The sequence below is a fragment of the Pleurodeles waltl genome, chromosome 6, assembly GCF_031143425.1.
Source record: "Pleurodeles waltl isolate 20211129_DDA chromosome 6, aPleWal1.hap1.20221129, whole genome shotgun sequence".
Taxonomy (NCBI): domain Eukaryota; kingdom Metazoa; phylum Chordata; class Amphibia; order Caudata; family Salamandridae; genus Pleurodeles; species Pleurodeles waltl.
Genome location: NC_090445.1, coordinates 180,876,758 through 180,901,971, shown reverse-complemented (window position 1 = coordinate 180,901,971; position 25,214 = coordinate 180,876,758). Strand labels below are relative to the sequence as shown.

Genomic DNA, 25,214 nt, shown 5'->3' with positions numbered 1-25,214 from the left:
TCACTGTCTGCGCAGCAGACAGTGAAATACATGTAGGGGCCCTCTTACGGGGGCCCCTGCAATGCCCATGCCAGTGGCATGGGCACTGCAGGGGCCCCCAGGGGCCCCGCGACACCCCCTACCGCCATCCGGATCTCGGCGGTCCGACCGCCGGGATCTGGATGGCGGTAGGGGGGATCGGAATCCCCGCGGCGGTGCAGCAAGCTGCGCCGCCGCGGAGGATTCAATGGGGCCGCGGTACACTGGCGGGACCCCGCCAGTGGTGCCGGTCCGACCGCGGCTTTACCGCCGCGGTCGGAATCCCCATTGGAGCACCGCCGGCCTGTCGGCGGTGCTCCCGCGGTCCTCCGCCCTGGCGGTCAAAGACCGCCAGGGTCAGAATGACCACCATAGTCACCAAGTCCTGTTAAGGCTGCCAGCAATATTTTTCTGAAGTTGCTGGCAGTTAGAGTACTCAATCCCACTAGAGTCAGACTTTCGCAGGGGTGAGATGGCCCAAAGGAAAAAAGCTCCCTGGATCAATCGGAACACTCTATTTTTATTTCAAATCCTGTATGAGTCTCCCAAGCTTCCTGTGGACTCAACAGTCCAGATATACAATTATTTTCCAACCCAATCCACAAAAAGGACAATCTGCGGACCAAGTTCTAGCTTCCTGCCGAATCTGGTGTAATTCTGTTCAGGAGTTTTTGCTGTAGCCCTTTTTAAAAAGGATGGAAAATGCATCTGGATTTTGCATCTTGCAACTCCCCTTTTTTCTCAGCCCCCGCGTGACAGATCACCCCCAAGCTTTCCATGTACAAACTAGTCAGAAAGTAGTACCCTTTGGAAAGTTTTGTGGAAATTTGTCAAATGGGGCTCAAGTTATTAGCAACACTAAACACGCTTTTTCAATGGAACAGCTGATCTTCTAACTAGAAATAATATATATATATATATATATATATATATATATATATATATATATATATATATATATATATATATATATATACACACACACACATATATATATATATATGGAAAATGTCACTTACCCAGTGTACATCTGTTCGTGACATTAGTCGCTGCAGATTCACATGCTGTGCACATCCCGCCATCTGGTGTTGGGCTCGGAGTGTTACAAGTTGTTTTCCTTCGAAGAAGTCTTTTCGAGTCACGAGACCGAGGGACTCCTCCCATTTCGGCTCCATTGCGCATGGGCGTCGACTCCATCTTAGATTGTTTTCCCCGCAGAGGGTGAGGTAGGAGTTGTGTATGCTAGTAATAGTGCCCATGCAATGGAGTGAATACGTATGTACATAATGTAGTTTAAAGTAATATATTTACAAATTTACAAAATTACAAATGTTCAAGATCAACTTCTAAACGGCTCCAGGCTCCCGGGGAGGCGGGTGGGCGCATGTGAATCTGCAGCGACTAATGCCACGAACAGATGTACACTGGGTAAGTGACATTTTCCGTTCGATGGCATGTGTAGCTGCAGATACACATGCTGTGCATAGACTAGTAAGCAGTTATCTCCCCAAAAGCAGTGGTTCAGCCTGTAGGAGTTGAAGTTGTTTGAAACAATGTTCGTAGTACTGCTTGACCTACTGTGGCTTGTTGTGTTGTTAACACATCTACACAGTAGTGTTTGGTAAATGTATGAGGCGTAGACCATGTAGCTGCCTTACATATTTCGGTCATTGGAATATTTCCTAGAAAGGCCATGGTAGCACCTTTCTTTCTGGTTGAGTGTGCCTTTGGTGTAATAGGCGGTTCTCTCTTTGCTTTAAGATAGCAGGTTTGAATACACTTCACTATCCATCTAGCAATGCCTTGTTTAGAAATTGGATTTCCTGTATGAGGTTTTTGGAAAGCAATAAATAATTGTTTTGTTTTCCGAATTAGTTTTGTTCTGTCAATGTAGTACATTGAGGCTCTTTTGATGTCTAATGTATGTAGTGCTCTTTCAGCTACCGAATCTGGCTGTGGGAAGAACACTGGTAATTCTATTGTTTGATTCAAGTGGAACGGTGATATAACTTTTGGTAAAAATTTTGGATTTGTCCGTAGAACTACTTTATGCTTGTGTATTTGAATAAATGGTTCTTGTATGGTAAATGGTTGAATTTCACTCACTCTTCTTAGAGATGTGATGGCAATTAAAAATGCAACTTTCCATGATAAGTATTGCATTTCACAAGAGTGCATGGGCTCAAAAGGTGGACCCATGAGTCGTGTTAAGACAATGTGGAGGTTCCATGAAGGAACTGGTGGTGTTCTTGGTGGTATAATTCTCTTTAGGCCTTCCATAAACGCTCTTATGACTGGTATCCTAAATAGTGAAGTTGAGTGCGTAATTTGCAGGTAAGCTGAAATTGCGGTAAGATGTATCTTTATCGAAGAGAAAGCTAGCTTTGACTTTTGCAAATGTAGTAAGTATCCTACGATGTCTTTTGCAGATGCGTGTAAGGGTTGAATTTTATTATTATGGCAGTAATAAACAAATCTTTTCCACTTATTTGCATAGCAATGTCTAGTGGTAGGTTTTCTAGCTTGTTTTATGACCTCCATACATTCCTGTGTAAGGTCTAAGTGTCCGAATTCTAGGACTTCAGGAGCCAAATTGCTAGATTCAGTGATGCTGGATTTGGATGTCTGATCTGTTGTTTGTGTTGTGTTAACAGATCTGGTCTGTTTGGTAGTTTGACATGAGGCACTACAGAGAGGTCTAGTAGTGTTGTGTACCAAGGTTGTCTTGCCCATGTTGGCGCTATTAGTATGAGTTTGAGTTTGTTTTGACTCAATTTGTTTACCAGATATGGAAGGAGTGGGAGAGGGGGAAAAGCGTAAGCAAATATCCCTGACCAGCTCATCCATAACGCATTGCCCTGAGACTGATCTTGTGAGTACCTGGATGCGAAGTTTCGGCATTTTGCGTTTTCCTTTGTTGCAAATAGATCTATGTGTGGTGTTCCCCAATTCTGGAAGTATTTGTTTAGTATTTGGGGGTGAATCTCCCATTCGTGGATTTGTTGGTGATCCCGAGAGAGATTGTCTGCTAACTGGTTCTGAATTCCTGGAATAAATTGTGCTATTAGGCGAATGTGGTTGTGAATCGCCCAATGCCATATTTTCTGTGCCAGGAGACACAACTGTGTTGAGTGTGTCCCTCCCTGTTTGTTTAGGTAATACATTGTTGTCATGTTGTCTGTTTTGACAAGAATGTGTTTGTGGCTTATTATGGGTTGAAATGCTTTCAGCGCTAGAAATACTGCCAATAGTTCTAAGTGATTTATGTGAAACTGTTTTTGCTGAGTGTCCCATTGTCCTTGGATGCTGTGTTGATTGAGGTGTGCTCCCCACCCTATCATGGAGGCATCTGTTGTTATTACATATTGTGGCACTGGGTCTTGGAAAGGCCGCCCTTGGTTTACATTTATACTGTTCCACCATTGAAGCGAGGTGTATGTTTGGCGGTCTATCAACACCAGATCTAGAAGTTGACCCTGTGCTTGTGACCATTGTGATGCCAGGCACTGTTGTAAGGGCCGCATGTGCAACCTTGCGTTTGGGACAATGGCTATGCATGAGGACATCATGCCTAGTAGTTTCATCACCATTTTGACTTGTATCTTTTGTTTTGCATACATGGCCTGAATTACATTGTGAAATGCCTGAACCCTTTGTGGGCTTGGAGTGGCAATCCCTTTTGCTGTGTTGATTGTCGCCCCTAAGTATTGCTGTGTTTGACACGGCAGAAGGTGTGACTTTGTGTAGTTGATTGAGAAACCTAGTTTGTGTAATATTTCTATGACGTACTTTGTGTGTTGTGAACACCGTTTTAGCGTGTTGGTTTTGATTAACCAATCGTCTAGGTACGGGAACACATGTATTTGCTGCCTTCTGATATGTGCAGCTACTACTGCCAGGCATTCTGTAAAAACTCTTGGCGCAGTTGTTATTCCGAATGGCAACACCTTGAATTGGTAATGTACCCTTTGGAATACAAACCTTAGGTACTTTCTGTGTGAAGGATGTATCGGTATATGGAAATATGCATCCTTTAGGTCTAGTGTTGTCATGTAGTCTTGTTGTTTGAGCAGTGGGATTACGTCCTGTAATGTCACCATGTGAAAGTGATCTGATTTGATGTAGGTATTTAATGTTCTGAGATCTATTATAGGTCTCAGACTTTTGTCTTTTTTGGATATGAGAAAGTACAGAGAGTAAACTCCTGTCCCTTTCTGTTGGTTTGGTACTAATTCTATTGCTTCTTTTTGTAGCAATGCCTGAACTTCTAGTCCTAGAAGATCTATATGTTGTTTTGACACATTGTGTGTTTTCGGTGGGACGTTTGGAGGGAATTTGAGAAATTCTATGCAATAACCATGCTGGATAATTGCTAGGACCCAAGTGTCTTTTGTTATTTCCTCCCAATGTTTGTAAAACTTGGTTAGCCTCCCCCCCACAGGTGTTATGTGTTGGGGATTTGTGACTTGGAAGTCACTGCTTGTTTTGAGGAGTTTTGGGACTTTGGAACTTCCCTCTATTCTTTTGGAATTGTCCCCCTCTATATTGTCCCCGAAAACATCCCCGCTGATACTGGCTCTGGTAAGTGGGTCTTGTTTGTGAGGTTGTGGGTTCTGTGCTTTGTCCTCGAAACCCCCCTCTAAACTGTGTTTTTCGAAATGTGCCTCTGCTCTGTGGGGAGTAGAGTGCGCCCATGGCTTTGGCTGTGTCAGTGTCTTTTTTACGTTTTTCGATCGCAGTGTCCACCTCCGGCCAAAACAACTGCTGTCCGTTGAATGGCATATTCAGCACAGCTTGCTGTATTTCTGGTTTAAATCCGGATGTACGCAGCCATGCATGTCTCCTTATCGTTACTGCTGTGTTGACAGTTCTAGCAGCTGTGTCTGCAGCATCCATTGCTGACCGTATCTGATTGTTGGAGATACTTTGTCCTTCTTCTCCTACTTGCTGCGCTCTCTTTTGGAACTCCTTGGGCAAATGTTCTATAAAGTGTTGCATTTCGTCCCAATGGGCCCTATCGTATCTGGCCAACAAAGCCTGTGAATTTGCAATACGCCACTGGTTTGCTGCCTGTGCCACCACCCTCTTGCCTGCTGCGTCGAATTTTCGACTTTCTTTATCTGGAGGTGGTGCATCTCCTGAAGTATGTGAGTTCGCTCTCTTGCGCGCTGCCCCTACTACAACTGAGTCCGGTGTTAGCTGTTGTGTGATGTACACGGGGTCTGTTGGTGGCGGTTTATATTTTTTCTCCACTCTTGGAGTAATGGCCCTTCCTTTTACAGGCTCCTCAAACACTTGTTTGGAGTGTTTTAGCATTCCGGGTAGCATGGGAAGACTCTGATACTGGCTGTGTGTGGACGACAGTGTGTTAAAAAGAAAGTCGTCTTCAATGGGCTCAGCATGCAGGCTGACATTATGAAATGCCGCTGCTCTCGACACCACCTGTGCGTAGGCTGTACTATCCTCTGGTGGCGACAGTCTAGCTGGATAACATTCAGGACTATTATCTGACACTGGTGCGTCATAAAGGTCCCATGCGTCAGGGTCATCTTGACTCATTCCTGTATGAGTTGGGGATTGCATCATTGGTGGAGTGGCTACCGGTGATGGTTGCGGAGAGCATTGTGGAGATGGTGGCGGGGTTACTTGTTTAGCCACCTTTGCCTGTGGCTGCTTATCCTTTTCTTGGAAGGCAAGTTTGCGTTTCATTTTAATCGGAGGGAGAGTACTGATCTTCCCTGTTTCCTTTTGGATATGGAGCCTTCTTTGTGTGTAATCTGGCTTTATTGTCTCCAATTCCTGTCCAAATCTATGTGTCTTCATTTGTGTGGACAGTCCTTGTTCCTCAGTGTAGGAACTTGTTTTCGGTTCCGAAGCCGGATGTTTCGGTATTGAAACCTTTTCGGCTGCTTTTTTCGGTTCGGACGAAACCTTCTTTACTTTCGGCGTCGTGGTCTCTCGGTGCCGACCCATTTTGGTGCTGCTATCTCGGTGCCGAACCTGCTCGGAGCCACTATCTCGGGCCCGAGATTGCTGTGTGGCGGTATCTCGACCGGAGTCGGATGACTTCGACACCAGCGTGCCCTTTTTCGGTGCCGATGATCGGTCACCTATTTTTCGGGTTAAGCCATGGCCTGTCGGCGGTGGCGTCCCCTGGGCTTTAGTGGTCCTTTTGTGAGTTTTGTGTGTCGACGTCTTACTAACGGTTTTCGGCGTTTCTTCGGGATCGATCTCATCCGAGTCCGATTCCTGGATGGAGAATGTTTCTTCCTCCTCCTCGAAACGCCCTTGTCCTGTCGGCGCCGACGCCATTTGCAGTCTCCTTGCTCTTCGGTCTCTTAGTGTCTTCCTGGACTGAAACACTCGACAGGCTTCACAAGTATCTTCCTTGTGTTCTGGCGACAAACACAAGTTACAGACCAGATGCTGATCTGTATATGGATACTTGTTATGGCATTTTGGGCAGAAGCGGAATGGGGTCCGTTCCATCAGCCTTGAAGAGACACGTGGCCGGGCCGACCAGGCCCCGACGGGGGATCGAAAAAACCCCGAAGGGCCACCGGAGCTCTTTAAAAGTCAGTGTCGATCTGTTGTAACTAACCCGATACCGAACGCAAACAATACCGACGATGTTTCCGAGATTCTAACTAACTTTCCGACCCGAAACACGGAGCGAAAAGGAACACGTCCGAACCCGATGGCGGAAAAAAAACAATCTAAGATGGAGTCGACGCCCATGCACAATGGAGCCGAAATGGGAGGAGTCCCTCGGTCTTGTGACTCGAAAAGACTTCTCCGAAGGAAAACAACTTGTAACACTCCGAGCCCAACACCAGATGGCGGGATGTGCACAGCATGTGTATCTGCAGCTACACATGCCATCAAACATATATATATATATATATATATATATATATATATATATATATACACACACACACATTTATTATATCTAAGAACAATAGTCTAGTGAGACAGCTATAGTGGTCTGAAAGCCAAGACCTAAAAAAGCAATTAAATGCAAATTGGGCAAATTACTAGACATTTTCCCCTCAAACAGAGGTAGTGTGAATATACAAAGTCTTTCCCACGAGGGTAAGGTAGTGTCCCCCTACTAGTGGTTAAATTAATAGAAACTCATGATACATTGCAAGGCACATTTGTGCAAACAATTTCTTGAATGTTGTGAAGTGGGGCTCATTAACTGGTCCAATTGTTCATTTAACTACAGAACCCAAGACCATAATTCTTCTACAAATGCAACTGTAATACTGTGCTGTAGCAGAAAAGAACAGGTTACTTACCTTCAGTAATACTCCTTCTAGTGGCTACTCCACTGAAGGTAAGTAATGTGTTCTTTTAATGGATACTTCTAACCACACATTCCTCGCCTTGTGAATGGATACCTAAGCAGTTCCTTTCTCAGTGAAGGGTCTGTGGAATAGTTCAGACCAAAAGGAATATCCAGCAGAAGTGTTTCATACATGTATGAACTGATGCCCACATAGCAACATGGCAGATCTTTAAGCCCAGCACTCCACGCACCAGCATGGTGATGGCAGCCTTGACTCTAGTGGAATAAGTCTGCATGCCTTCTGGAGGCTTTTTTTTGGGCAGTCTCTAGCAGATCCTAATACATAGGGCAATCCATCAGGAGATGGTCTGTTTTTGCACTGCTCTATACTTCTTTGTTCCAGAGAGCCCAATGACGAGCTGATCATCAATCCAATTGTCTGTGGTGTAATCAATGTAGCAGCTCAGTGCTCTCTTGGGGTCTAAGTATTGGAGTCTTTCTTCCTCCTTTGATGGATGAGAAAAAGGTAAATAATGTCAACAAAGTGATAGACTGCCTGATGTGGAAAGACATGACAACTTTCAGGAGAATGCAGTTTTAGTCCTTAGCACCAGTTTGTCATAAAAGAAAGTGGTGTACAGTTGCTGGACAAAGACTGCTTGTAGCTTACTCCTGCAATGAGCTGACATGATTGCAATGAAGAACATTGTCTTTAGGGTTCGTAACCTCAGAGAACAACTGCGCATAAGTTCAAATGGGGTCACATTAGAAATTTAAGAACCAAATTCCTATCCACTGGGGCATGACATAAGGTTTCATGGTAGCACATGGGTCAGCCCTTTGAGGAATGCATCACAACAGATGATTTAGACAGAGATGGCTGATCAGATAACCTTAGAAAGGTAGGTAGCGCTGACAAATGTTAACTGTGGCCTCAGCAAGGCCTTGCTAAATCAACTAAAGGGAGAAAAATAGGATGCCAAATAACTGGGCTTGCAGACAGTGGATATGTCTGGAAGACACCAAACTTCTCCCAGTGTTACATGTAGATGGTGTTGGTGGAGGGACACCTGGCTGCCAGAATGACATTTACTCCCTCAGAAAGAAGGTCAAAAGCTGTTAGAGCTGTCATAGCTTAATCTACAAGCATGGAGGGGTATGTTGTACAGACTTGGTGTAAAACCCTACCCTGCTGCTGTGACAGAGGATTCTTCCGAAAAGACAAACAGATCAGAAAACAGATGCTCATGGCCAGAAGTTCAGTAATACACACTTTCCTGGCTCAGTCCAGAGCCACTTGGATTACATAGACTTGGTCATTCCTGATCTTCTTCAGAGCTTTGAGCAGCAGAGTCAAAGCCAGGAGGGCATAAAGGAGTCCTGAGCTTCAAGTCATAACTGAGGGATAAATGTCTTAGGAACTTCAACACACAAAAGTGTGGACACAGTGCATTTCTTAACAGTGGCGAAGAGTCTGGGACAGGGATCTCCCCATTGCTTGATGATGCCTTGTGCCGCCTCTAAGTGTAGCCGCCATTTGTGAACCGCTAGACAACACAGGCTGGTTGTAGGAAAGTGCCCCATTTTGACACGGCATTTGATGTAATTGTGACTGAAAGCGCACTGGGTTCTTGATAACCAGGTCCCCAGTGCCATATTTCTTTCCCTATAACTGTGCAATTGTTCCCCAATTGGCAAAACATTCCCCCCGTAAGTCCCTAATAAATGGTTCCTCTGGTACCTAGGGCTTGGGTAACATAGAGAGTTCCCCAAGGGCAGCAGCATGTATTGAGCCACCCTCAGGGACTCCTCACCTAGCACCAGCAGACTGTCATTACAGGCCGCATGTCTTGGTGCAGCTAAAAGTGGAAACACGACATGGCACACAGCCTGTGTGTCCTGTTCCCTAACACTGCAGGCACTATATGTAAGTCACCCCTCCAGCAGGCCTTAGAGCCCTAAGGCAGGGTGCATTATGTTACATGTGAGGGCAAGTCTGCAAGAGCAGATATGCCCCTGCTATGTCTGTCGATTCTTATACATAGTGAGTGAACAGGGAAGCCATTTTAAGTACATGTGCTGGACACTGGTCACCACGAATTCCCCAGCTACATGATGGATTCACTGAAAATAGGGATTTTTGGCATCAAATATCTTGGTCAGAACAAAGCCTGCTCTGGGCGAGGTGTTTAAACACCCCACCCAACAGGATCACCTGCAATACTGCATTCCAGGGCAGGGGGCTTCAAGAAGCCTCCCGTCCTCAGTATGCAGATCTGGCTTCACTCAAAAGAGAGATGCCAACCCCTACCCCCACTTTTCCCAGGGCCCTTTTTGGCACCTGGACAGGCGGGAAATTTAGTATTCAGAGAAGTGTGTCCAACCCTCAGGTCAGTCCCACCCCTAAGATAAGCTGCCTGATTTGGACACAACATTAAAAAATCTGCTGTCTTGGTGTTGGTAGATTTAGGAACTCTGGGACAGGGTTATACCCAATTTTCATAGGAAGTGGTCATATAGAGGGTGTAGTGACCCCATTGACTACTACCCTACACTCCCCAAACACCCTTAAATTCAGTATTTAGGTGAGCTCCTGGCACCAGGAAATCAGATTTCTGCTGACCTACGAAGGACATCAACGCCAACACCACCCTTAAAGGAACTCTGATCTACAGACCCCTGGGTCCCGGTTCTCAATTCTGCGACGCGATCGCCGACATAGTCAGTGGCAACGCCCTCGACTCTACAGAATACATCCTCCTCTGTGATCTGAACTTCCACCTAGAAAACAACAACAACACAAACACCAACACCACCAACCTGCTGGACAACCCTGCCAACCTCGGCCTCAAACAACTCGTCACTTCACCCACCCACTCTGCAGGCCATACACTCGATCCCGTCTTCTCAGCCAGCAGCCACGTCTCCTTCAGCCACACCACCGAACTCAGCTGGACAGACCACCGCTGCATCCACTTCTCCTACCAGAAACCAGTCACTCACCACCACCGCACACAACCCCACCGATGCAACTGGAGCAAAATCTCAACGTATCAACTGATCTCCACCCTCGCCCAGGCCCCACCCCCTGGGACCCCGGACCCCGACACAGCCACCACCAACCTGCATCGCTGGATAGAAGACTGCGCCAACACCCTCGCACCGCTCAAAAAAACCCAAACACCCTCCACAGAACCAAGGCCAGCTGGTTCACCCCAGACCTACAGGAATCCAAACGGCTATGTCGCAGAATGGAAAAAACCTGGCACCTCGAACCTACCGACTCCAACCACATCGCTCTCACGGATGCCATACACAAACATCACCAACTGATCCGCACCACCAAAAGGACCCACTTGAAAACAGCATTGACACCAACGCTCACAACAGTAAAGAGCTCTTCGGCATCATCAAAGAGCTCTCCATGCCCAGGACCTGCTCCAACAAACCCCCGCCATCACAGGAGTTCTGCAACTCACCGCAACCCACTTCCGTCGAAAGATAGAAGAAATCCACAACAGCTTCAACCCCCAGACCCACCAGCTGATTACAAACACCACGAACCCCACGCCCCAAGCAACACCTACCTCCTTCACACCTGGACCCCCGTCAACAAAGAAGACACCGCCAACACCATGGCCTCCATCCACTCCGGATCACCATCAGACCCCTGCCCACACCATATCTTCAATAAAGCAAGCAAAATCATCGCTCCCCACCTCTGAAACACCATCAACAGCTCCTTCGAGTCAGCCACATTCCCAGAAAGCTGGAAGCACGCAGAAGTCAACGCCATGCTGAAGAAGCCCAAGGCAGACCCAGACGACCCCAAGAACTACCAGACGATCTCCCTCTTCCCCTTCCCAGCCAAGGCCATTGAAAAAATCATGAACGGCCAATTATCCCGGTTCCTGGAAGACAGCCAGGGGCTCAACACCTCCCAATCCGGATTCCACAAAAATCACAGCACTGAGACCGCACTCATTGCTGCCACAGACGACATCAGGACCAAGCTCGATGAAGGAGAAACAGCAGCACTCATCCTCCTGGACCTCTCCGCAGCCTTCGACACGGTATGTCATCACACTCTCCGCACACGCCTCCACAATGCTGGAATCCGTGACAAGGCTCTCGACTAGATCTCATCATTTCTCGCAGGCAGAACCCAGAGAGTCCGCCTTCCACCGTTACTGTCAGAAGCCTCCAGGATCATCTGTGGCGCACCCAAGGATCATTGCTCAGCCCCACGCTCTTCAACGTTTACATGGCCCCGCTTGCCAACATCGCACACACCCACCACATCAACATAGTTTCCTATGCAGATGACACTCAGCTGATCCTCTCCCTCACGAAAGACCCTACAACTGCAAAGAACAACTTCCACAACGGACTTCACGCCATCGCCAGCTGGATGGAATCAAGCCGCCTCAAGTTAAACACAGACAAGACAGCATGACTCAGCAGGTCAATGCCATCTCCTCTTCCTGCTACAACACTCTCTGCATGCTCTGCAAAATCTTCAAGTGGATTCCCTTAGAAACCAGGAAAACTGTCACCCATGCCCTGGTCAGCAGCCGATTGGACTACGGAAATGCCCTATATGCAGGAACAACAACCAAACTCCAAACAAAGCTGCAAAGAATCCAGAACGCATCCGCCCGCCTCATTCTTGACGTCCCACGCTGCAACCACATCTCCCCCCACCTCAGAGACCTACACTGGCTACCAGTATCAAAGAGGATCAACTTCAAACTCCTCACCCATGCACACAAAGCCCTCCACAACACAGGTCCAGCCTACCTCAACGACAGACTCACGTTCCACACCCCGACCTGCAATCTTCGATCTGCCAGCCTCGCCTCCATCCCCCGCACCACCGCTGGAGGAAGATCCTTCTCTCACCCAGCCGCCAAGACCTGGAACTCCCTACCGCTCCACCTTCGCCAGACCCAAGGCCTCTTGACATTCAGGAAACACCTCAAGACATGGCTTTACGACCAGTAGCTCCCCACCCCCCAGCGCCTTGAGACCCTAACTGGTGAGTAGTGCGCTTTATAAATCCTCTGACTGATTGATTGATTGAGGACACTCAAGAGCTGCAAAAGCAAAGACCGAGGAAGAAGCACTTGACTTGGTTCCAGTCCTGCTGGCCTGTCTGCTATTTCTCCCAATTTGCGCCAGTCAACTCGTCCTGCAAGTTGCTATGCCTCCAAAAGCCTGGGAAGCCTGCCTTCAACAAAGACCCAAGAACTACCATGGAGCAGCAGAGCTGCCTCCCTGCATCTAGCAGGCACCCCAAGAGACCCGAGAGGACTCCAGACCACAGAAAATCTGACACTTAAAAACACCAATGTACCTGTGCCACCTAGCCCGAGTTGAAGTGGACCAACTGTGCAAAGGTGTTCCCCAGTTCTCCAGCGACAAGCTCATGTGCCCACTGTGGACTCACCAACACCGCCTGCAGCATCTGCACGCAGGTCCCCTCAACTGCGAGTGCTCCCGTTGGAGAAAACCAGATGCCTCAAAGCACCTCTGCATCTGTCGCTCCTGGCCAGTGGGGAAGAGGACCTGAGGTGTCCCCACATCCCTAAGCATCTCAAGATTTGAACCTACCTGTTGGTTCCCCTTGACTGGACCTTCCCCAGTCCTCACCTGCAGCCTCTTTTTAACCGGACCGATCCCTACTGACTAACATTGGGCACCAGGTCCAGTAATGCACCTCTGCACCCGGCTGCCTCAGATCCACCCAAGTGTGACCTGTTGGTGTGTCCTGACCCTAGCCCAATCCTTACCTTAAGTCAAGGAGACTGGCCCCATAAGCCGCTGTTCTATACTTGAATGCAGTACTTGTTTTTTTCTCCATAGGATAACTTTGCCCCTTCTGAAAAATGCAGTGTTGACTTTTGAAACCTGAAAGTATTTTTCTTGTAAAACATACTTTCCTGATCGTATTTATTCTGCTGCCTAAACATATTAAGATGCTTATTATTTTTTTAAATTGATGTGCATCTCCTACTTGAGTTGTGTGTCTAATTTATTGACTGTGGGTGTAACTGCAGATGTCTAACACTTCTCTCTGATAAGCCTAAGGCTGCTCGACCACACTAGCCCCTAAAAGAGCACCTTGGGATCACTAGAGCAAGTCCCTGTCTACTGGTAAGGGAAACCCTGGACTCTTTGCACGATATATCTAATTTTTATATGTCATATAAAGGGCCAGCTTACTACACTTGTGTTTAGAGATCCTGATGTGAAGTCCCTACGATCAGTCTCCTTCGTAGTTAGGCCTTGGCTTCATTTTAAATCAGGGACATCGCCATGTTCCCCATTTGTGCAGAATCATTGTTGTGTTTGTATTATTACACCATTATAGCCAACCAGTATCTTTACTAAGAAACATGATATCTTCCAGTTCTTTTATCAGTGACAGATACAAACTCTAAGGCGATGTTCGTCTAGGTCAAACGTTGATCGTCCTTATGTCAAGCATACATAACAAAGAATATAGACATTTGATCAAAGGAGTGCCGTCTGAATTGACATCCTTTTCCTCTGTATGTCCATAACATCAATGTCATAAGTGTATACTTTGATGTTTATAATCTGGCATGCACAGTCCAATCTCTTATAGTGGTTTAGGGTATAAGAACTGTCATTTGTTCACTTGTTAGATAGCTCCCTCGCCCAGATTATCATTCCAGATTTTGACCTACTGCCAGCACACTTCGCAGATGCCACAACTTGCCTAAAGCATATAGCTGATATAGCCCAGTCCCGGAGGAAGACTGACTGACTGCTACCGCAGTGGGTGTTTGTCCTTCGTGGGGAGCGCAGTCTTCACACCTTTGCCAATAACAACAGCCTATGCTGTCAGCAAGGTATAGAGTGTATCCCTTCTCCCGAAGAAACTTGAGAATGCAAGTTTCTTTGCCTTTCATGCTCTCAGGGTATAGTGCATAGAGACAGGCAATGTGGTGTTAGATAATATTTTAACGATGTTTTAGCAATGCTAGAAATGTTAATTTTGTCCTCGATATTTGTAACTGGTATCCTAGCTGTTTATATACTATTCTGTGTGGTTGTTTTAGATGTACTGAGAAACAGATTATTTCTGTGATAATGAATGCTTATAACATAAAACCATTTAATTCTTCTTACTAGTACTTCTTACTACGATGTGTGTGGTAGTATGAATAAAAAAACTAGGGTGTTGCTGTTTCCACAGTGCCCCTGATCCCCTCGTGGGATTGTTAGTAACCCCCAAACAATACATCTATGTCAATTACACATTGAATAGTGTCTTGCAGGCTACAATGACTTGTGCTTCACACTCAGCGCTGGTGTTCTGAACTAAGTTTACTAGCAGGACCAATGGGTGGGAGAGGACCCCTTGTGGAGTTATGCCAAATTCTTAACTTACACAACAATCTTGCCAAATGTTGGACGACTTGGGAGATCCTCTGCCAACTCAGTCAGTTCCAGAAGCGTAGAGCCTCCTGGCAAAGGACCCATCACCCCACCTTGCCCTGCTTGCTGCAGCACCACATGCGGGTGCTGTTGTCTGTAAGGACCTGCAGCCATTCTCCCTTGTTGATGGTGAGAAGGGGAGCCTTTATTGTCAAGCAACGCCAACAAGTTGATGTGGAGGTGGTTTCTGCCAAAGACCAGAGCCCTCTTGTAAGGAAAAGCCTCCTTGGCATGGTTACCCCCTGACATTTTGCCTTTCCTGATGCCCAGTTATGATTTAAAAGTGTGTTGAGGCCTGCTAACCAGGCCCCAGCACCAGTGTTCTTTCCCTAAACTGTACCTTTGTCTCCACAATTGGCACACCCCTGGCATCCAGGTAAGTCCCTTGTTTTGGTACCCCTGGTACCAAGGGCCCTGATGCCAGGGAAGGTCTCTAAGGGCTGCAGCATGTCTTATGCCACCCTGGGGACCCCTCACTCAGCACATGCACACTGCTTGCCAGCTTGTGTGTGCTGGTGGGGAGAAAATGTCTAAGTCGACTTCGCACTCCCCTCAGAGTGCCATGCCAACCTCACACTGCCTATGGCATAGGTAAGTCACCCCTCTAGCAGGCCTTATAGCCCTAAGGCAGGGTGCACTATACCACAGGTGAGGGCATAGGTGCCTGAGCACTATGCCCCTACGGTGTCTAAGCAAAACCTTAGACATTGTAAGTGCAGGGTAGCCATAAGAGTATATGGTCTGGGAGTCTGTCATACACGAACTCCACAGCACCATAATGGCTACATGGAAAACTGGGAAGTTTGGTATCAAACTTCTCAGCACAATAAATGCACACTGATGCCAGTGTACATTTTATTGTGAAATACATCCAGAGGGCATCTCAGAGATGGATGCCCCCTGAAAACATACCCGACTTCCAGTGTGGGCTGACTAGTTTTGCAAGCCTGCCACACACCAGACATGTTGCTGGCCACATGGGGAGAGTGCCTTTGTCACTCTGTGGCCAGGAACAAAGCCTGTACTGGGTGGAGGTGCTTCTCACCTCCCCCTGCAGGAACTATAACACCTGGCGGTGAGCCTCAAAGGCTCACCCCCTTTGTTACAGCGCCACAGGGCATCCCACCTAGTGGAGATGCCCACCCCTCCAGCCACTGCTCCCACTTTTGGCGGCAAGGCTGGAGGAGATAATGAGAAAAACAAGAAGGAGTCACTGGCCAGTCAGGACAACCCCTAAGGTGTCCTGAGCTGAGGTGACTCTGACTTTAAGAAATCCTCCATCTTGCAGATGGAGGATTCCCCCAATAGGATTAGGGATGTGACCCCCTCCCCACCGGGAGGAGGCACAAAGAGGGTGTAGCCACCCTCAGGGCTAGTAGCCATTGGCTACTAACCTCCCAGACCTAAACACACCCATAAATTGAGTATTTAGGGGCCCCCAGAACCTAGGAAGATAGATTCCCGCAACCTGAAGACAAAGAAGGACTGCTGACCTGAAGCCCTGCAGAGAAGACGGAGACACCAACTGCTTTGGCCCTAGCCCTACCGGCCTGTCTCCCCACTTCGTGAAAAACTGCAACAGTGACGGGTCCCCCAGGGTCCAGCGACCTCTGAAGCCTCAGAGGACTACCCTGCATCTAAAAGGACCAAGAAACTCCAGAGGACAGCGGCCCTGTTCACCAAGACTGCAACTTTGCAACAAATAAGCAACTTTTAAAGACCACACATTTCCTGCCGGAAGAGTGAGACTTTCCACTCTGCACCCGACGCCCCCCGGCTCGACCTGCGGAAAAACTAACTCTACAGGGAGGGCTCCCCGGCGACTGCGAGCCTGTGAGTAGCCAGAGTTGACCCCCTGAGCCCCCACAGCGACGCCTGCAGAGGGAATCCAGAGGCTCCCCTTGACCGCGACTGCCTGCTTCAAGGAACCCGACGCCTGGAAAACACACTGCACCCGCAGCCCCCAGGACCTGAAGGAACCGAACTACAGTGCAGGAGCGACCCCCTGGCAGCCCTCTTCCTAGCCCAGATGGTGGCTACCCCGAGGAGCCCCCCCTTTGCCTGCCTGCATCGTTGATGAGACCCCCGGGTCTCCCCATTGAATCCTATTGCAAACCCGACGCCTGTTTGCACTCTGCACTCGGCCGCCCCTGTGCCGCTGAGGGTGTACTTTCTGTACCTGCTTGTGTCCCCCCCGGTGCCCTACAAAACCCCCCTGGTTTGCCCTCCGAAGTCACGGGTACTTACCTGCTGGCAAACTGGAACCGGGGCACCCCTATTTCCATTGAAGCCTATGTGTTTTGGGCACCACTTTGACCTCTGCACCTGACTGGCCCTGAGCTTCTGGTGTGGTAACTTTGGGGTTGCCTTGAAGCCCCAACGGTGGGCTGCCTTGGACCCAACTTTGAACCCTGTAAGTGCTTTACTTACCTGTGAACCTAACAAATACTTACTCCCCCAGGACCTGTTGATTTTTGCACTGTGTCCATTTTAAAAATAGCTTATTGCCATTTTTACCAAAATTGTACATGCTATTGTGATGATTCAAAGTTCCTAAGATACCTGAGTGAAATACCTTTCATTTAAAATATTGTTTGTAAATCTTGAACCTGTGGTTCTTAAAATAAACTAAGAAAATATATTTTTCTATATAAAAACCTATTGGCCTGGAATTGTCTTTGAGTGTGTGTTCCTCATTTATTGCCTGTGTGTGTACAGCAAATGCTTAACACCACCCTCTGATAAGCCTACTGCTCGACCACACTGCCACAAAATAGAGCATTAGAATTATCTCTTTTTGCCACTATCTTACCTCTAAGGGGAACCCTTGGACTCTGTGCACACTTTTTCTTACTTTGAAATAGTACATACAGAGCCAACTTCCTACACCTCTGATCTCCACCTCTCATAGGTGGCCTCCCAATGCAGTTGTCATGACCACCAGCTGTGAGTGGGTTAAAGAGAAGTGTCTGCTGCCTGTCCAATCGTGGTCCAGCAATCGCCAAGGCAGATTTTCCACAGTTTCCTGCGACACCTGGATGGAATCTGAGAGGTTCCCTTGGTGCTGAGCTCACTGAGATTTCAGATTCCACTGAAGTGTCTGCATGCCATGACACCAAGAAGCCTCACAGCTGCTCTCACTGAGACCTATGTCAAGCCGAATATCCTGGACTTGATGAGGCAGAAGGAAGACTCAAAACAGTACTGTGGCAGGATGGCTCAGTAAAAGGGAGCTTCAGTGAAGGAGTCGGGTGTGCCCGTTAATAAAAATTATAAAAACAGAGATGTCAAATGGTCAGCCATTCTCCTAAGGTGGTTCACAAGACAAGCACATTTTCAGCAACCAGTCATAGAGGTACAGAAAGACAGGTATTCCCAACCTCCATAAATGGGCAGCAATCATCAGAATCACTTTCGTGAAAAACTGAGTGGCCATAGTGAGGCCAATGGGGAGCATGAGAATTGAAAGTGCTCACGGCCTACCTGAAGCCACAGGAAGAGTCTGTGGGATTCCATGACAGGGATGTGGCAAAAGGCATCCTGCAAATCCAGTGTCACCATCGAGATGCCTGAAACGAGGGCAGTGTGAGCATCTTGAACTTTTCATTCTTGAGGAAAAAGTCTAGAACTGGACAAAGTACTCCATCTTTCTTCAGCATTAGAAAGTAACGGAAGAAGTAGCCTGTCCCAACTTTTGATGCTGCCACTTTTTCTATGGCTCGCTTTTCCAGGAGAGTCTGAACCTTCTCCCGTAAAATAGACAAATGGTTCTCCAGAAGCCGAGAGGTAGATAGGAGAGGTAGGACATAACTATTCTGGACGATTTATAGCACCCATCTGTCTGATGTGATGCTTTGCCACCAATGGAAGATATAACTTAATCAGCTTCCAACTGGGTGACAGTGCACAGTGCACAGCTAAGAGCAAACTAAAGTGATTGTGCAGTGGCTGTGGTGGGGGTGTGGGGTATTGGGTAGTACTTTGCCCCGAGGGCCTGGATGCTGTTGGCCTGACCCCCAGGCTCTACACCCAAAGGCTTGGGAGGCCCACTGCTCCAGAGGCAAATCTTTTAGGTTGCCTTTGCTGAATGCACCTTTAAAATCCTTGAAAGGGGAAATAATGTTGGGGAAACTGCTACACAGGCACTGAAATACCTAGGGTGGGTGAGGTGGCCTTGCTTTCTTTAAAACACTCCAGTGCAGAGTCCACCTTGTCGCCAAAGAGATGGATGCCATCAAATAGCATAAATTAATAAGTCAAGTTTCAACATCACTTGACAAGCCTGTGGACCTAATCTACATGTGGAGCAGAAGTACCACGCTGGTACCAACTGCCCTTTCCAAACAGTCAGAAGTGTCCAGCCGTGAATACCTGATCGAAGTACATGTTTCTCAGCATCCTGTGCATCCTGAATTATTTGGGAACAATTGGCCCAGAGGTCCTCAGGAACTGAGGGGAAGATCTTGGCCACCATGTCCCTACAAACATGTAAGTAACGTCCTAAGAAGCAACTTGAATTGACTCATCCAAGGGTCAGGCTGGCAGAAGAAAATATGCATTTTCCAAAGGCCTCCATGCATTTGGATCTTCTATCCGGAGGTGTAGGAGGAAAAGAATTCGGGTTCAGCTGACTGGTAGAGTCGTGAACTACAAGACTCCAAAGTATGGGGTTTTGGATGAGGAAAGATAGATCCCCCGGAGACGGTCTATGTTGTCCTGCTATCTGTTGATTGACTGACAAACAAGAACCTAGTTTCAGCCAGGAGGATGTATGTTAAGGCCTCATTAAAGAGAAGGAGAGGCTCTGATGAAGTTTATCCAGGTTGTAAGACTTCAGTGAGGATGTTAGTTTTGACTTCAATGGAGGGCAGCTGCAAGTCAATGACTTTCCCAGCCCACTTTATATGCATCGCAAAGGATGCAGATTCCTCCATAGAGGATGCGGGTGAAGAATGGGGGCCCTTGCACAGTAGAATTTTTTTTAAAGAATTTCTCTCAGTGATTGTGCTTTTGGCGTCACTTCCAGGGCATGACGACCCGAAGCAGAGTTGCACGATGCCACCTACCGGTGTGTGAAGGAATTGCTGAATTAAATCTCCAGATTCAGCCTGGTGGCTCGGGGTACTCATAAGGTAAGGAATCTGCAGTTAGATGTATCCATCAGAAACATTTATTCTTTTAAGGTTTAAATATATGGCCAAATAATACAAGTACACATTGAGTCAGTGGCTCACTTATTCAGCAGACCAGCCACCATTAGTATAGATGTCCATGGTGCAGTGTGAGAAGTTGCATTGGAGCATTATAAGCCCTTTAATTTGGAAATAATACTGCTAACATTCTGATCAAATCTTTCAGCTCAACAAAGATGCATTTCTAATGGCAACACTAAGAACTGCTTCATGATAAGGACACTAGTCCTAATGAGAGAACGGGTAGTGTGCGAAAATAAAGCTGCTGGAGTAAGTCGATCAATCACTTGATACGCTTTGTTAATGCAAGTCTTAGTATAATTAAAGTATAGTGGCCACCCCCCTTGGCAACAGTCACTGGCACTAGCTGCACAGTGCATAGTGAATTTGAGACGAATTTATGCACACAGACATGATGTAAATGAAAAACAATCTTGGCCGTCAAGTTTTTGCCTCCAATATATGCTATGAAAAGTGTACTTCGCTATAGGCCTAATAGAATACTAAAAAACAACTTGGAGAGAAGACGAAAATGTAGCTGAAAATTATGCAACGTGTGAGCCATTTTGTTTTATTTTAGACTATTAGTGTTTTCCTGGTCTCAAGTATTGTAGTCTCTCATAGGTTATCTGCAAGTTCCACCTCTTTACTGCTGGTTAGATCCCACAGGTCCATTTTACAAATTTCCCCTCACAGCTCTAATCGTGCATTTTAGGCCTATTCAGAGTAGTCATTTTGCTCTGGAATATGGAGACTGGTGAAAATACCCATTATCGGTGGTGGCAGGCAGTAAATAGTGAAAGAAATGGTCAATGATGAACTTGGTGCTACATCTTATTTTGTTCATGCTGTCTCTTTCTGAAATAGATGCAGGCAGCATGTTTTATGTAACATTCTTGATATCACTCAATCTTTCAAACAGATGGTAGATGAAAGTGAACTAAAGGAAAAGAATTACAAGAAAAGATCTATCAAAATACCTTGAATGTTCATAGGTTTTGGGCTTGACAGTTCCTGAGGGATCATTAACGTAGTCATCGATGGGTTCTAGAAAAAAACAAAGTCCTTGATTAGGAGCAGCAAAGTAGTTACAATAGAAACACAGATTCCCTCTCAATGTATTTTGAACACATAGCTCAAGCATTCTCCACCACTAACTGCCATGTCATTTACAAAAAGTCAATCATTATACAATCTCAAAAGAAAAATGCTAGCCTTGAAGCTCTTGCAGAGGACCTGTCTGCCAAATAGGTAACCTTTTCATAGTGATTTTGAGTACAGATAAGTGGTGGCTGGATAGCAGATAATGCAGATGACTGAAACAGTGTTATTAAGACTGCCTGGCCTACTAAGGCTTGCTGACGTGCAAACACATCTCCATAATAATGTTTGGCTAAGGTGTATGGTGTAGAACAAGCAGTAGCTTTACATATTTCCGTGATATAGATATTTCCTAAGAAAGTTAGTATAGCTCCTTTATTACCTATGGAGTGCACTCTTAAAGGCAATCTGTGATTTGCTTTATGCTAGGTACTTTGGTTACACAAATATACATCCAGCTATACAGGACCTTTCTGAGGCTTAGCAAAAGTGACAAAAGTGCCAATGAGAGAGGATAGACCAAAATAGTCTGACGTCGAACACCACAAGGCATCGACTCAGAGCTTGATCAGTAGCGTTCCCAAATCCGACGGCAGAACAAAAACAGTCTAATAATGGAGCCGATGATAGGAGGAATCACTATACCTTGTGACTGGAAAGACTCTTCAAAGAAAAACAAGTTGCACACATTTGACCCCAACCATAGATGGTAGGCGTATGCCAATAGTTGGTTAGACGTCCTAAAAACTTTAGTTCTTTTAATGTAGTACATTACCTATACATTAACATCAAGAGTATGGAGTAGCCTTTCACATACTTTGTCTGGAGATGGAAAAAGACTGTTAATACAATAAGTTGGTTAATGGGACAATAGGAGATCACCTTAGGCAAGGGTTTAGGGTTGAGTGCGAAGGACAACGCTATCCTTATACACCTGAAGGAAATAAGTTACTTTCCTGTAACTCCGATTCTCCAGCATTGCTATCTTTGATAGATTCACATGCTTGAATCCTTCCCCATCAGATTGTGAACCCCGGTAACATCATAAAAAGCACTACACGTATAATTATTCTCCTACATTGACATTCAATGTCATTTTAATTCAACCTATCCACATCACTACAATGATCCAAACTGCAGTCAATCAGTATATACCTCACCCAGCTGTTCCCTTACTGATGATTCTGTCAGAGTTTCAGAACCGCAAGTTCCTTTCTCATCCTCTCTTTTTTTATTATTTGGTAGACTCATAAAAGTGGAGGTGGGTGTGCTGCATGTGAATCTATGAAAGATATGAATGCTGGAGAACCGGAGTTACAGGTTAATAAATTATTTCCTTCTCCAACATTGGATCTTTCATAGATTCACATGCTTGAATACAGACTAACATATCAGCAGTATAATTTTAAACAATAAATTGTGGAAGGTGTGAATGAGACTTACCTTACGCAAACAGATTCCTGAAAACCACTTGATACACTGCAGCTTCCTTGCTCACCTGCAAGTCTACACAGTAATCGTTCATAAAAGCATGCGTCGTATTGCACGTTTTGCTTTGCAAATATCCACCAATGATACTCCTGCAAAGTAAGTTGCTGTTGTCAACGTTGCAAATGTGGAATGCGCCCTGACTCTGTGTCAGCAGCCTTCCATCATGGTATGTGCTGTAACAATAAATACCCCAGTGTATTGTACAATTGTCTGCTTGGATACGGGACGTATCTGCTGCTTGCTTTTCAAAAAACATTGACAACGTTATTTTCTATCTTAAATGAAAGGTACTTGGTACTTTTGGTATGAATTTCTGATGTCGTCATAGTTACATTTCTCTTTGCAAAAACTAAGTATGGTTCTCTCTAACTTAACACCTGCAGCTCTCTAACCCTTGTTGCTGATGTAGTGGCCAACATAAAAGCTGTCTTCCATGTCAAAGGCTGTAACGAACAAGTTACTTACCTTCGGTAATGCATTATCTGATAGAGACTCTATCTAGCTGCAGATTCCTTACCTTTGAATTCCCTGGCGTCAGCTTTGAATCCGGAATCTTTCTGCTGAGCAATACCTTGCACGCACCGTCAGGAGCGTTATTTGGATCCGTGTGCGTCTTCAGGCTCCACATGGCTTTGTCAGCGTTGCAGGAGCCGTCTGTGACATCATGGTTGCCTATAAAGGCACAACCCCGGCAAGCTTGCGTCAGTTCTTTTTCTTTCGCACCGGTTAAGCACTGGTCCAGGATCAAGCTACTCTTTGCCTTTTTTGGCAAGCCTTTTTTCACCCCTTCAGTTGAAGAATTTTTTCGTCTGTGAGAGGAGATGTTATCCAGGAAGACGGGGTTGAAGCCTTGTGGCGCCTGTAATCTTGCCATGTCAGTGACGGACCCCCACCAGGTATGTCTCTGGTGCCCCAACAGGGACCACGACTCGAAGCCATTGCCCAGTGTTCCCACGCAAAACCATCTGCTCACAAACATTTTTCATTTGTGGTTCTGATCTGTGGCAAATATATCCCATTTGGGCTTTCCCCACTTCTGGAATATCTTGTCTAATTGCATCAAACCTATTTCCCACTTGTGCATATCCACAAATCGCCTGCTGAACTTATCTGCATTTATGTTGTCCACTCCTGGAATGTCCTCTGCAAGCCAAGTTACTTCGTTGACAAAGGTCCATCCCCATATTTTCTGAGCCTCATTCGAAAGAATCAACAACCTTGTTCCTCCTTGCTTTCGTATTTAATACACTGTGGTCATATTTTCTGTCCTTATCATTACGTGACAGTTCTTTACTAAATGTTGAAATACCTGTAATGCCATCTCGAAAGCCTTTAGTTCCAAAACATTTATATGTAATTTATTTTCCTCCTCTGACCATATACCATGTACATTCATGTTGCACAGATGTGCGCCCTATCCAATCATGAAGGTATCCGTAGTTAGATACTTCTAAGGTGCCTGTACCTACAAGCTTTGACCCTTGAAAATATTCTCGCTCCGCATCCGCCAGCAGAAAGCGTCCCTCAGACTTTGAGTTACAATTATTATGTTGGCCCAATCTCCATTTTTCTGGTGCCTGAAGAATCAGAAGAATGCATGAGGATATAGTCCCTGACACTGCCTTGATCATACTTACAGTTACTCTCTTTCCTTGTTGCAACAGGTTTTATCAGCTCCTCATCTCTTTCCTTTGAAGGGAACAACATCCCCTTTGTTGTTTGTATCCTAGCTCCTAGAAACACCAAATCCTGCCTTGGTTCCATTTTTTACTTCTTTGTATTTATTGCAAGGCCTAAATGGAAAAGCACCACTTTTGTCATCTATGTTATCTCTCTGCTCTTTTGCAATGTGCTTGCCTATATCAGTCAATTGTCCAGGTATGAATACACCATACCCACTTTCTCCTCACAAACAGTGCCATTGGAGCCATACATTTGGTGAAGACTAGAGGAGCTGACCTTCGGCCAAAAGCCAGTGCTTTGAACTGATATTGCTGGCCTGGTGACAAACCTATTTCCTCTGTTTCTTGTGAATGGTTATATTAAAATATGCATCCTCCAAGTCTATTGAACTTAGAAAATCTCCCTTTTTTTTTTTAAATCAACGGAAGAATTTCCTGAATTGTGACCATGCGGACACAATGTCTTTTTACAAACTTGTTCAGTGCCCCTAAATCTAGTAGTGTGTACTAGTCTCCAGATTTTGTTAAATTGAGAAAGAATCTGGAATAAAATCCTTTGTATACTTCTTTTATCAGCACACTTTCTATAGCTTTCTTTTCCAATAACTTTGCTCTTTCTGTTCTCAAGTCTCTCAAATGTCGGTGCTTTTCTTTTTCATTAGTGGGGCTGGTGGTGGTTCCTCCACAAATTCCAGAACATGACCTTGCTCTGCAATATCCAGTACCCATTTGTCAGTTGTTATGTGTGCCAACTTCTGTAGTAAAACTGCATCCTTCCTTCGACTGGCAGCTGAATATCAGAGGAACTCTTCTCCAGGAATTCAGGATCTTCCTCCTCTGCCCTCAAACCTTCAGGGCTGACTTAATTTCCTTACTCTTCAGTGACTCTGTCTGTAGCCTTGTCCTCTCTGCCTTTGTCTTGCCTGCTATTCATACGATCCATACTGGCCATATAGCGTAATTTGCCTG

At 46.0% G+C, this 25,214-nt stretch overlaps 1 protein-coding gene across 2 annotated transcripts in view; it reads right to left on the bottom strand.

Moving 5' to 3' along the window:
• The window catches only part of NBR1 (NBR1 autophagy cargo receptor), a 751,844-nt gene that overhangs the window by 98,282 nt on the left and 628,348 nt on the right, over positions 1-25,214 (bottom strand). For both annotated transcript variants that reach the window (XM_069237768.1, XM_069237769.1), the window contains exon 20: positions 20,952-21,018. In XM_069237768.1, the coding sequence (XP_069093869.1) occupies positions 20,952-21,018 (67 nt within the window). The remainder of the gene's footprint in view (positions 1-20,951; positions 21,019-25,214) is intronic.